The sequence below is a fragment of the Perna viridis genome, chromosome 14 (genome assembly GCF_037379345.1).
Source record: "Perna viridis isolate PV_CMFRI_1.1 ecotype Kerala chromosome 14, ASM3737934v1, whole genome shotgun sequence".
Taxonomy (NCBI): Eukaryota; Metazoa; Mollusca; class Bivalvia; order Mytilida; family Mytilidae; genus Perna; species Perna viridis.
In genome coordinates, this window is record NC_142458.1 from 8120172 (window position 1) to 8133861 (window position 13690).

General features: G+C 35.0%; 1 protein-coding gene across 3 annotated transcripts; it reads left to right on the plus strand.

The window, feature by feature from the left end:
- Positions 1-3205: 3205 nt before the first annotated feature.
- On the plus strand, positions 3206-13228 carry LOC148598015 (BTB/POZ domain-containing protein 6-B-like). 3 transcript variants are annotated; one of them, XR_015918448.1, is made up of 5 exons: positions 3206-3330; positions 5368-5416; positions 6767-7065; positions 8962-10301; positions 10959-13228. XR_015918448.1 is itself a non-coding variant. In XM_088561007.1 (4 exons), exons 3-4 carry the CDS (start codon positions 6782-6784, stop codon positions 10157-10159), a joined length of 1482 nt encoding a protein of 493 aa, XP_088417133.1. In that variant the 5' UTR covers positions 3206-3330; positions 5368-5416; positions 6767-6781; the 3' UTR covers positions 10160-13228. The 3 variants fall into 3 exon arrangements, 1 of the variants encoding a protein (XP_088417133.1); XR_015918449.1 differs by having other exon boundaries at positions 11739-13228; XM_088561007.1 differs by having other exon boundaries at positions 8962-13228.
- Positions 13229-13690: the final 462 nt, after the last annotated feature.

Genomic DNA, 13690 nt, shown 5'->3' on the forward strand with positions numbered 1-13690 from the left:
TTCGGAATAATAACGCGTAAAGTATTAGAACAATTTTCTAGTTCCTTATGCAATACCTTTTCAACGTAGGTAATACTGATGTAACTTTTTTCAATAAAGACATTTTAATGTTTATTGTCAACAAAAGTTTACTTAGCTATAAGCTATGAGGAAGAAGTAATGTAACCATAAGGAAAAGGAGAGAGGTAATATTATGTTTTAAAAGGTTGGACAGAATATCATTTAAAATACGGAAAAAAACATTATTGTTAGCACTGCAGTAAGTCAGTTTACAGACAATAGTCATATTTTTAGGTTTGGTTGAAAAATATCGGGATCGATACTATTTGGAAAATATATTCAGGATCATTAAAAAAAAAAAAAAAAAAAAAAAAAAAAAAAAAAAATTACGCACACATAACTACATATTTATTCGTTCACAAGATGTTTACGGTTCCATATTCCTATTTCGGAATTCTTTGGGTGCAGACGTTTTTAATAGCTTTGTGTTTAACAGCCATACTTCCTTTCCTTAAACTTTTTACCTGCAGCCTGGGCACCTTTTCGGAGGTTTCAAGGGGCGGATCCCGACACTTTGAAAAGAAGGGATGTAAGCCGGAGTTCCTCAAAATAAGGGGATGTGCCAAGACATTATTTGCCATTATTTTTCTTGATTTGACACATGAAAATAACAAATTTTCAATAAAAAACAGGTGTGCCAACACCCTGTACCCGCCACTGGCCTCATAGTAACATGCTCACTCCAAATGTGTTTGATCGGGGTTCTATACCGCCCGAGTCGATCCAAATGATTCTCCGCCAAGCACGTGGCATATAGAAGAATCTAGAGAAACTATTGGTTCGTTCGGAATCAGAACAATAGGTTCGAATGGAGTGACAGGTTTGTTGCCTTCATGGCCTTGGTTATCTGTGAACTAACATAATGTAGAAATTAATGTTATTAGTTGTTTTTAATAAGGGTGAGAGTAAGGGCAAATATTTGAATCATTTCAAAGGCCTTAAAAACTTTTTATGGCAACATTCGCTTGTAGTTGAAAATAATTGAAAGTAAGCTAGCTTGGTCCAGTGCACTTTTCGAAAGTTTTAACTATAAGAACTAATTATACTAATTAATGAACAGTGTGAAAATAACAGACAAGCGCTTTAATTATGGTTAAAATTGACCTTTCCTCAGTTCTAATATATCCTGATTAAATCATATTACAAGAACAAAAAAAACAAGACATTTAATTTAGAGGCATGATACAAAAATTGATCTCGAATGGGGAGCAAAACAGACCGTTAAAGTTTCAGCTTGCTTTAAACGAATAATTTTAACATTTTTTGGTGTTCATTTAATAGAAAAGGAGTAAACTGTGACAGCTGTATGTTTTTAAGTCATATTTTGGCGTCTGTCGTTGTCGTTGTCCGTTATCCGTTAACAGATTTTCAAAACTTTTGTTCTCTGACACTACTTGACCAATTGGAACTAAACCTGGTATGAATGTTCCTTGGGGTATTCTGCATAGAACTATTGTGGGGAGTGTCCGTCGAAAAATATGGCAACTGTTACTAAAACAGAACATTGGAGTGAGACAGTAGTTTCAGTTGACATATATATATATCTCAAAGACCACTAGGTTTAGCAGAATTCTGACATGGGGACTTAAATTGTTCAGCATGATTAGATCTATATATGGTCAAATTTTCTTGTAATCTGTTAACCCACGTTGAAGTTGCTCCTTTCGACATTTTGTTTCGCTATTTTTAATGTTATCACTTCCAATTATCTCCGCAGAGACTACTGGACAGAATTTAATAAAAATTGATATGATTGTTCATGTATGATCTTGAGGAATTTTTATCCCTGAAAAAACATGGTCACTTTTACAAATAAAAAAATAATGATAAAATTATAAGTTGCTTTTCAAGCTAGGTGTGCGATTCATTTAGGTTTTACATGAAAAATACTTAGGAAGGAATATAATTTTAATAATTGTGAACATTCCTTGTTCTATATTGTGTTATCATCGACACAAGTGAAGCTGATGTTTATTTTCCATATTTTTGTTACGAGAAAAAACTGGCTCAGAGTAAGACCTCCTTTTTGCAAATATCTTGATCCATCACTGAAACGTGCTGTTGCTACAAAAAAAAAGCTCACTCGCGGATCTAGAAATTCCTTAAAGGGGGTCGCTGACTAGCCTTAGGGTGGGCTGGTTAAATGATTAGTTATTTCCATTTTTCTCTCTTTAACCAACAAAATTTTTCGAAGAAAAGGGGTAAGGGCATTTCCCCATAGACCTGCTTATGTTATTACATGTACATCTTAACTGTAACATATCCTGATCAAATCAAGTCATGGTTAAGACAAATCAATCAATCAATCAATCAATCAATCATATCATATCGGTTAAAGGACTTTGATAATGTACTAGATTTACCGTGCAAACCACATTCGCACAAGCTTCGACAGGAAATTAAAATAACATCGCAAACGGCTTTTCTTTTACCTCATTTTACTTCTGTTTTCTTGGACACAGGTACTTGCATACAAATTATTTTTTCAACTTTTTAAAAAACGTGCTCATTGAAGTTATTGCCCTCGAAAGACAGAAAATTAACAAGCTACTTGAGGTTGTAGGTAACGATCATCAGAATAAATATTATATTTATATCGGGTTTTCTAGCATTCATTTCCTCAACTCAAGTACAGAGGAGAAATATGAGCACTGGTGCATGTAGGAACATATTACATAATTCATTTTCGTACATCAGAAAATCCAATGTGGATAAATACAGAATTTTTTGTAATTTACGTACTTTGTTTTGAACATGAACATGAAGGTAATTTCTTGCAGAAATTGTTTAGTGCTAGCTCGTTTGTACAATGGAATCTGTCATGACCGAAACCTGATTTTGTTCGTTTCAGGCAGGCGTTCGGTTTACTACGTTCAAAATACATTGAAAGTGACTTGAATGGACTTCATAAAATATCTTACACAGGTTTTACTGTAAAGTTCGAAATTAGCTACAGTGAAACCTGTCGAGTAAACCGAACTCTGATTGAAACAAGCCTTAACAAGATATAAATCCTTCAGTCCAAGCGCGGTTTTGAAAAGGTTTCCATTGACCACAGGGGCTTGCTCCCACGATCAAATATGCATACCCACTATTATATAGCCTATACTAAAAGTGCTGCATATTTGATAGTGGGTGCAATCCCCTGCGCTAATGACAGATAAGTTAAACGTATCAGTCACTTCTGTAATCTTACTCACTTTTAAAAATAGAAATTACTAACTGTTTAAATAAACTTTTTAGAAGTGTGTACCGGGACCACCACAGCAGGTAGGTTGTTCTTAATTCAATAAATTAGATATTTTTCTTTGTATTGAATTTTTGTGGAGAAATAATTTAATTCACTTGCTTGATCATAAAATTAATTTTGAAAGGGTAAAGACAGCGTGGCTTTTCTGTGACAAGGGAAACAACCGTTTCTTGAAATACGCGCTTAGGACATAGAACTAGTAAGCTGTTCTATAAGACATCTTGCATATGACTACACAGTGGCGTATCCAGAACGGAAACACACTTCTTTCGTTAAACAAATTGGTTGATTTCGCTCAAAATTGCGCTGGAACCTCCTTGTTTTTTTGCCATCACTTGGCGTCCGTCGTCGTCCATCGTCGTCGTTAACAATTTTTCAAAACTCTTCTCCTCTGAAACTACTTGACCAATTAGAACCAAACTTGGTTTGAACGTTCCTTGGGGTATCCTGCATAGAACTGACGTAGGGATTTTTGATCCGCCGAAAAACATGGCCGCCGTTACAAAAACAGAACATAGGGGTCAGACAGTAGTTTTTCGCATATATCTCCAAAAACGGTTAGGTTTAGCCAAATTCTGACATGGTGTAAAAGTGTTCAGCATGATGACATCTATCTGCGGTAAAATTTTCATTTTAATCTATTAAGCCATGTTGGAGTTATTGCCCTTTTTCAAAGTTTTTTGTTATTTATAATGTTATTTCTTGAAAAAATCTTCTCCTCTGACACTATATCACCAATTGAAACAAAAACTCGGTACAAGTGTTCCTTGGGGTATCCTGCATAGAACTGAAGTGGTTTTTTTGGTCCATCGAAAAACATGGCCACTGTTACTAAAAATATAACATAAGGGTCAGACAGTAGTTTTTCGCATATATCTCCAAAACCGTTAGGTTTAGCCAAATTCTTCCAATAGCTGAAATGATCTTTATTTTTAGGACTACAAAAGTCTTCAGGCATAAAATTTGTCAGACGCTTTCTTCTAAGAGTTAATGCCCTTGACGGGGGAAAATGATAGGTGTTTTTTTTAGTTTTCAGCCAATGTCTTGAAAACTATGATTGATTTAGACTTTCATTTACTGAAATGATCCTTATGATAAGTCCTATCAAAGTTTTCTTGAGTCAAAATTGTTGGACAACTTCTTGTTTAATTTATTGCCATTGAAAGGCAAAATTTAACCAGGTGGGCGATTCAGGCTCCTGGGAGCCTCTTGTTTCAAACGTGTTATTTAACATGGGCTTAATCTCATTGCCAAATATATACAGCCCAACCAATCTGCTACACATATAGTCGACACTGCAATTGATACCTTGTGTACTTTATGAAACACAAGACCGTCGCCGAATTTATTGATCAGACTTTCATAATTACCGCAACATGAAAAAAAGAATTGAAAAACCGTGCATAAAAAAGAGATTTGCAGTTCAGCATGACAGCTCAATGCATATCGTCAGGCTTTATTACGCATTTCATTTTCCTACCCACACTTTGCTCACCACGCTTTCACCATGGCCTATCCCAATCCAAGCCTTGCCCGTTAACCCATTCTCATCTAAGCTTTGCACGCTGGCCTATTTCATTCCAAGGTTTCCGCTGGTCCATTCCAATCAAACCTTCGTCCGTGGGCCATTCCCATCCAAGCTTTACTCACGGGCCCACTCTTATGCTAACTTTTGCTTGATATTTGGTTAAAAATGGACTAGAAGGGGACCATTGGGTATTTTATGGTTCGGTGGTAGAATGAAAATTTTATCACCATTATATTTTTGCTGCAGTGTCCATCGCCGTCGCGACTAATCTTTCACGCCTATTTTTTAAAACTTTGTAACGAATCAAATGTTTTATTTATAACCATGAGGTCTGGTCCTGTTTCTTACATAATAATAAATTGTTGAAGTCGTTGTATTGTCCGACGATGTATGTCTCTTATTGATCTGTGAAGCAAAATTTGATAAAGTTACATAACATTACATTAGTACTAGGCAGACAGAAATCCAATAATAAGATGCACAAAGTCCTAACGATGAATCATCTATTTCTTTCTCACGTGTTTTGTAGAATGATGTGATTTAAATGGTGTCTGGGTATTAGAATTCGAGTTATTGAGGTAAGGTTCTCGTCAGTGGTAGATCTAGACAGGGGAGGGAGGGTCCAGAAAAAAATGTGCAGTTCCAGGCTATCATTGGTAATTTTTAACCAAAATAATGTAGATCTACGAATTTAACAACATTATTCAATAAAAGGAGGTTCGTTCAACCCCAGATCCCTCACCCTCACCCCTGGATCTGCCACTGCTTATAGCAACCTTTTATCAAATCGGGAACAGTATTTCATAATGAACACGTAACAATGACTTTAAATTTCTCTTTGGATTTGTAGAATTTTAGAAGCCATTTTGACCATACTTGGTATTTTCACAGACTATTACCATATAGAACCTAAGCTTAATTCCCTATCAAGACTCCGTAGATGTAATTTAGTGTCACAATTTAGGACGTTCAATTAAATTCTTGAATCGATTTCTCAGAAAACGATATGACAGAGTCCATGTGCATTGGTTATGTCGTCTGCCATTTTTATTATCACAAAAAACTGCCTAATTTTTAACAGAAATCAACAAGCTTTGTGCTTGAGCATGGACTTTATATTCCTGTTTCGACCTTCGTTCTAAAATGACCCGATTTTCTCGGAATTCTGCTTACATGTCATATCTTTTGAATCGGAAATTATGTAGAACAATACGTTTAGCATAGAAGGGTGGATATTGCACGGTAGAACTATATTTAAGTTATCAATTGGTTTAGCTACTTTAAAGTGTTTATAAGAATCAGGCAAAATGGGAAAAATCAGAAACATGCATGTCAAAACCCCACCGATCTGACAATGCAATATCACTCAAGGAAAATTTCTCTATTTGAAAATACCATTATTTGATCTCTGCATCACTGGCTTTGCTCAGAAATTTTTTCAATAGAATGTTAGAAAAAATGATGTTTTTACTGAGTTATCTGCCCTTGAAATGTTCGTTTTCAGTGCATTTCAACGAAATTTTAACTCAATGCCCCAACATGATATGGAAAATATTGTCTTTTTACTTGATTCTGATGATGCTAATAGTCAAATTACACTATCAAAATGATGGTTTTTTTATACCATGTTTCACCCACTGCCTGATTCTTACACAGACTGAGATTTAAGTAATAAATACGATAAAAATCAAAACTACATATTCAGATTATTTGATGCAATATACCCTTTTGTGCTAACGTTGGGGTAGTCTATGAGCATGCGTAGAACATGCTCAACATACACTTCCGCGTGGAAAATTCTTTTGTTCTACCCAAGCTCTACCTCGCGGAAGTGTATATTGAGCATGCTCACCATCTTACCACAAAAGGGTCTATATGTTGGTTTTGTGTGATAGAATAATGGCGTACACGCGCTTCTTATTTTTAAGCTGCACGCGACAATCATGGCTGAAGCAAATCAGAGTGATGGTGAGCAAACTTGTTCCAATATCTGCCCCCAAGAGTGTAAAACGATGACGGATAGCCTATCTGTGTTATGCTGCTCTCCGGAAATGGCTGACATACAGTTTGTATTTCCGGAATCAAGCATACGTCTGCCAGCACACAGATTCGCGCTTGCCATTCGAAGTTCAGTTTTCAAGGCCATGTTCTTCGGAAGTCTTCCGGAACAAAGTGATGAAATTGTTGTGACAGACGTTCCTCCAGATATTTTTACTTCACTCTTAAGGTACGAGAGGGCTTACATTTTCATGTATATCACGTTGCTAAAACAACAACAAACTGAGTAAAAAGTAAAATATCCGTGTTTCCTATTATACCTTTGAAACAAATACGGTAGGTAAGTAGGGATTTTCAATATTTACTATTTTTTTTGTTACAATGAGTCTACGGGAGAAACATTTAGATTTTAACAGTGCTTACTGAAATACAGACCAAAAGAAATCTTAAGGGTACACCATTTTCTACTGAAACTATGGTTGGTAGGTATAATACGAAACACACATCAGTTTTAATTTTATCTGAATTTATAAATTTGAATATACACATCCCGTAATTAATTCAAATACATATATTTACAATCAAGAATGTTTATGGACATTCTTTGGAGATTTGTCGAAAATTTCAGTTTGTAACCAAGCACAAGTCTCCAAGTACTAGTATGTGTATTTCTATAGTAAATTCCTTAATTCTTCTTACCAGGAGCCAGCATTATATTATGTCTCAATAATCTGAACTGTATACGCGAGACCCGAAAGGGTGGTCAAGGACGCTAAAAACCACCCACAATTATCTGGTTTTAGTTTGAGAATAGTTGTATACGACTAATATATTTTCGGTACCTCCACCGTTTGCTATAAAAAGTAATTTAAGAACAATACACAGAATTAATGAAAATATGTACAAACAAATGTAATAAATTGAATAAATGACGATTACAATAAAAGAAATCCATATCACAAAACCGGTGGAATCTGTATATAATCGAACCATGATTAAACCAGTAACATGTCTCAAAACCCCTTCATATAGTTTCAATGCAATTTGAACTAATATAAATCGAACGGACAATCCATCAGTACTTCCAAGAGGGTGGGTCATTACTGGTTTCATTGTACACAAGTTGTTTTTACATCGTAATGTGTATTACATTACTAAATGCAATTTATTTTGCACACTTATTTAGAATCTTGATGTTACAAAAAATTCAAAGCCAAAAGAAATCGGGCTCAGGTACCTATGTGCAACATAAGCAAACATATAGCATAACATAAGGGTGTGAAAGAGTAATCAAGGGAACCAAGATTCTAGCGGAAATCAAAAGAATAGGGACAAAGACCAGACATGGAAAGCAGACACGCACAACAAAGAACATAAAATAACCAAAATAATACATACAAAGTAACAAAAGTTAATAAACAATTAGGACTCCACGAAAAACTGGGAGCATGGACCAGTTGCACCGGAAGGTAAGCGTCCTCACCTTTTCTAGAAACACCCACCGACTTGCTCATAAAAAGTCAAGCCCAGGGAAGACGAAAGATGAAATGAAAACTATGACGCGTTGAACAACAGAACGCTATTCCAGAGACAGGTATCACTGTAACAAGATGTCTGTATACATTACAGGATGCGGTTGATTTTACACACTTAGCTAGAATCTTGATGTTACAACGACACACATTAAACCAATAAATAATGTAATCAATGACTTCCTCACACACACATGAAACCAGTAAATAATGTAATCAATAACTTCCTCACACACAAACACATGAAACTAGTAAATAATGTAATCAATAACTTCCTCACACCCACACACATGAAACTAGTAAATAATGTAATCAATAACTTCCTCACACGCACATGAAACCAACAAATAATGTAATCAATAACTACCTCGCTTACTTGAAAAAACTTTGAGTATGAAAAAGTTATGTAAACGTTCATCAATACTACTCTTAAACCTGCCAAAACCGTACCCTGTTCGTTCTATACAGAACACAGGTTGAGCATTCTAATTGTTATGACACGACTTAAGAAAATATCTTGTTAAAGGCAGGTCGCTAATTTATCTAGAGTTTGAAATAGACAGGTTTCAATATAAATTCATTTTCTTTAAAAGGTATATTTACACAGATGAAGTTAACCTTGATGGAAACAACGTGACGCCGATGCTTCATGCCGCCACAAAATACGCCCTTACTGACCTTGCAAAACAGTGTGAACGGTATCTGGAATGTGCCATTGATGTCGACAACGCATGCGTCATATACAACCAAGCAACCTTCTTCGGGATGAATGAACTAGCCAATATGGCACTGCTTTGTATTGAGGTGAATGCAAAAGAAGTTTTTCAGACGGACGGATTCGATACACTCAGCAGAGAAAACCTTTGGACGGTTTTAAAAAGTGAACGCCTCAAAGCGCGGGAAATTGACATTTTCCACGCAGGAACAAAATGGGCGAAGCATCAGTGCTCACTGGCAAACGATGAAATCAATGGAAATAGCGTACGCCGGAATTTGGGAGACATTTTGTACCTAATCCGCATTCCTCTTCTTTCACTGGAAGACTACTCAAAAATCGTGGTCAAAAGTGAGATACTAACGGGGGAAGAACAACTGTTGTTTTATAAATACTTTACATTAAAGGACGACGAGGACATCCAGGTACCCTTGTTTTCATGTGCTCCGAGAGATGGTATACTCCCGTACTCACTCGATGTCGATGATCTGATAACAAGTAACGTCGGTCAAAAATCTATTGAAACATTTTGTTTCGAGACTTTGAGTATCACTACTAAAGTCCAGTTGAAAATTCGACAGATCACGTTGCTTCCGATCCCAGAGTTCATGTCTGGTCAATCCAATATTGATCACGATGCGACACATGACGTCATTAATGATAACGTTTCCGTAGTTGTCAAAAATATAATACTCGACCCGCCAAAAATTATTCACCAAGGTGACCGATATCCTTTAAAAGGAAGCAATGTTCGCCTTGACTACATGCTTACCGTTTACCCGGAAAACCGACTGAAAATTTCAGTTACAAGAATTTGCCGCCATTGCGGAATATTCCACAGTCCGCCTTACCGTAAAATCAATATGATATCGTCTCGCTATGGTAACCGTATGACTCAACGGGCACCACTGAAATCGTTATCGATATGCGATACACAGGTCGACATATCGTTCATGGGTCAACACATCGTTCAGACAATTACATTTGAGAAAGTGAGCACGCCCAGTCCTGAATCAAATTCAAGTGTCGAATCTCTTACACAACAATGCCAGACAGTTAACGTCAACGAGAGCTGAGGAGTGTATATTGAAAAGAACCTGCTTACTCGAGCATATGAGACAATTCTCAGACCTATGAAAAGCATAATCGCAATTTTTGCTTGAAACAGAAAGACAACAAAAACCGGCTAAGAACTTTACAGATATTGAATTTAAACAAGTTAGTATTGAATTTTGTTTTATGAAACCTTCAATGAACTTGTATACTATGAAGATAGGAATAACCGTTTATACTGTATTTTCGCCTTTTGTAAGCCGGTGATTAAAAAATGCACGTAACTTTTTAACCAATTATGTTTCTGCGCGACTTATCCCGTCATTTAACATTTTCTCCTTTATCGTATTCTTCATCAAATTATATCTTTACTCTGTATGGTAAAAGAAGGTTTTTAACATGCTTGCTAGGAGTTTTTTTGCCATCTCGACAGGAAAATTAATTCAAAGCAATCATTACTAAAGAAAAGTCTATAATGATACAGTTGATCTTCCATAATCAATACTTTATGGTATTTAGACTTAGTTATATATATATTTTTTGACACATTTTGAATAGTTTCGTATTTTACCCTTTGACCTTAAAGACGCTCTTCCATAGAAATGCTAGTCATCTGATCGAAATTCTGCATTCCGAATGGCAAAATGCCCAATGCTGAAAACTCAGTGGCGTTGGAAAAAAGACTGTATCGGAAATTGAAATTAAAATTGCATGCTAAGTGTTATTTCTTGAATGAAATGTAGAAAATTATAAGTAAAAAGAACAAATTTTATTTAGTCGGCCATCTTTTTTTAAAGATAGTACTTGTTTTACTTTATGAAGGTTTCGGATGTAAGAGCTGATCTGGTGTAACAATTAATGAAGGCTTTTTTCAACTATTACCGTCGCGAAGCTGTCGGGCAATTCTTTGGTGACGTTCGATTTTGCCGGTAATAACGATAACATGTGGCGGGTGATCCTTGCTTGCTTGTGAAGGGGCATTTTTTCGGATGTGACCGGCTGATTGCGGATCAGTTGGCTAGTACGCAAAAGAAATAAAGAATTACATATAAAATGTATTGGAATGGAATTACTTGCAAAAGAGAACATTCATTTGCTTTTTGGACGCATGGAATGGAATTTATAAGCAAAAGAGGGTATAAAATTGCTTTTGGAATGTATGAGGATGTACATTACTTGCAAAAGCATGTAGAATGCATAAGGATGTAAATTATAAGCAAAAGAGAGTAAAAGAATTGCATGTTGAATGCATGAGGATGGAAATCATATGCAAAAGAGAGTACAAAATAGCTTGTAGAATGCACGAGGATGGACATAAGCAAAAGAGAGTACACAGTTGTTTGTAGACTGCATGAGGTTCAGGGACTGATCATTCTACTAAAAGGGTAGAAGTTTTGGAGGGTCTACATATACAATTACATGAAACATACTATACTGCTTTACAAAAAGTAAAGTATGCATGGTAGATACAATACTTTTTATTATACTTAATAAAATAAAATCAAATTATATGTTCTATTTTGTTTACAGTATTGTTGGGAAATGAATTATAAAAGAGGTATTTAAAATAAAACAATTGTTTTCGAATTTGGTTTTTCGTAGGAATTCAACAGAGGAATTACATTTATTAGATAGACAGACTTAATATATGAGAAGAAACTGAATACATGTTGAAATAAGATTGCTACGTTGAACAACCCATTTTAAACGTTGAAACAACGTCATGAATTTCAACGTTTATCCGTGAATGTTGAATCAATGTTGACTATTGGGTGTCAAGTTCAACGTTAAAATCGCAACGATGAATCAATGTTTAATATCGATTACCTTGTTCAACTTTGAAATTGCAACGATCAGGAAACATTGAATATTGGTTGACTTGTTCAACGTTGACAATGCAACGATGAAGAAACGTTGAATATTGATTGACTTGTCCAACGTTGACATTGCAACGATTAAGAAGCATTGAATATCGGTTGTCTTGTCCAACGTTGACATTGCAACGATGAAGACGCATTGAATATCGGTTGACTTGTCCAACGTTGACATTGCAACGATGGGGAAACGTGAAATCTTGGATGACTTGTTCAAAGTTGAAATTGCAACGATGAAGAAACGTTGAATATTGGTTGACTTGTTGAACGCTGACATTGCAAAGTTGAATCACCTTTGAGTTATGGTTGATATTTTCAACGTTGAATCAAACTCTGTCTTGAAATCAACACTGGATTAAGGTTAATGTCTCAATGTTGAATCAATGGTATATTTAAGCTGATTTCTCAACGTCATCCTTGCAAGGTGGTTATACAATTTCAAATAAAAAGAATAAAACTACTGTGTATTTTCGAACAGAATACTCCGATGTCGAATCAATTGAGCTCTTAAGTTGATGGCAATTTCTTCCACTTATATTCAATTTATTTGATTGTAGTGTGGTTTTGAATCTTTGATATGTGTTTTTTCGTTTAAATAAAATTATATTTTAATTACTTCATTCAATTATTCATAATTTACTATCACTTCATTGGTTGGATAAATAAAATCTATTGTACCAGATCTGACCTGAAAGCTCTACCAATTAACAACATAACCGAGCATATAGCAGGGCATTTTCCGCTATGTCTTGAATTTTTATTATTGTTTTGCAACTGTAAATGCGAATCTTTCATCTGTAAAAAATGAATTAACTAAGTCATTTGTGTTCATTGTTTTGCAATCAGGTATTTATTTACTTCGAGACTCTAACAAAAACGGTAAGAACTGCTATATAAGTTTTTGCCAAGTCCGTACATGTCCCAAAAATACATTATTAGTAAATCTAAATCGTAGGATATATCCGTTGTCCGATATACACAAAACGTTTCCAGACGAATAAAAACAAACCGTAGCCAAATACCACTTTGCAAAGTACCAACAAGCGATAATGCTAAGAAATGATTAAGTGGTCCGACATTATTTCGATTAAAACATAATGTGTAAAGTAAATATTTTAGTGATGGGTTTTGTGAATTCCTATTCATTATACCTCCCTTCAGCAAAAAAAAAAAAAAAAAAAAAAAAAAAAAAAAAAATCAAATAAACAAACAACCAAATCTTGATACATAAGAAGGTGAAAATCGTAAAATTGTGTTGTCTCTTCTCATTCTTAGCTTCCTCTACAATATACATTATTATTAAAATGTACTACTTTTAATACAACAATATTCTTTGTACTTCACTAACCCATTCTTAAGCACAAATATTCTTATAGTGTGCATGCATATTTTTCAACATGAACATTGAAATACTTTGGATGAAATAAAAACTAGCACATAGAAACTTAATGTCCTGTATTGCAAACTAAAGATAAAATCAGCAAGTTTTGCAATTATATAATGTGTTATAAAATTATTGTGTCCATACATGAAACATCATAAAACGTGTCTTCTTTCTTTCTGTGGTTTGAACTCTGTAGTCAGAGGAAGATTACGATTTTTTGCTTTTGAAATATAAGTGGATAAGAATAATGTATTCATTTTGAACAAGAAGCTTTGCACGTCATTAATCCATTCTGC

What these genes read in the sequence shown, in the direction of transcription:
- LOC148598015 (XM_088561007.1), top strand. Translation starts at nt 6,782, where the DNA reads ATGGCTGAAGCAAATCAGAGTGATGGTGAGCAAACTTGTTCCAATATC. An exon ending in ATTTTTACTTCACTCTTAAG is followed by an intron (nt 7,066 to 8,961) that starts GTACGAGAGGGC and finishes TTTCTTTAAAAG; the next exon opens with GTATATTTACACAGATGAAG.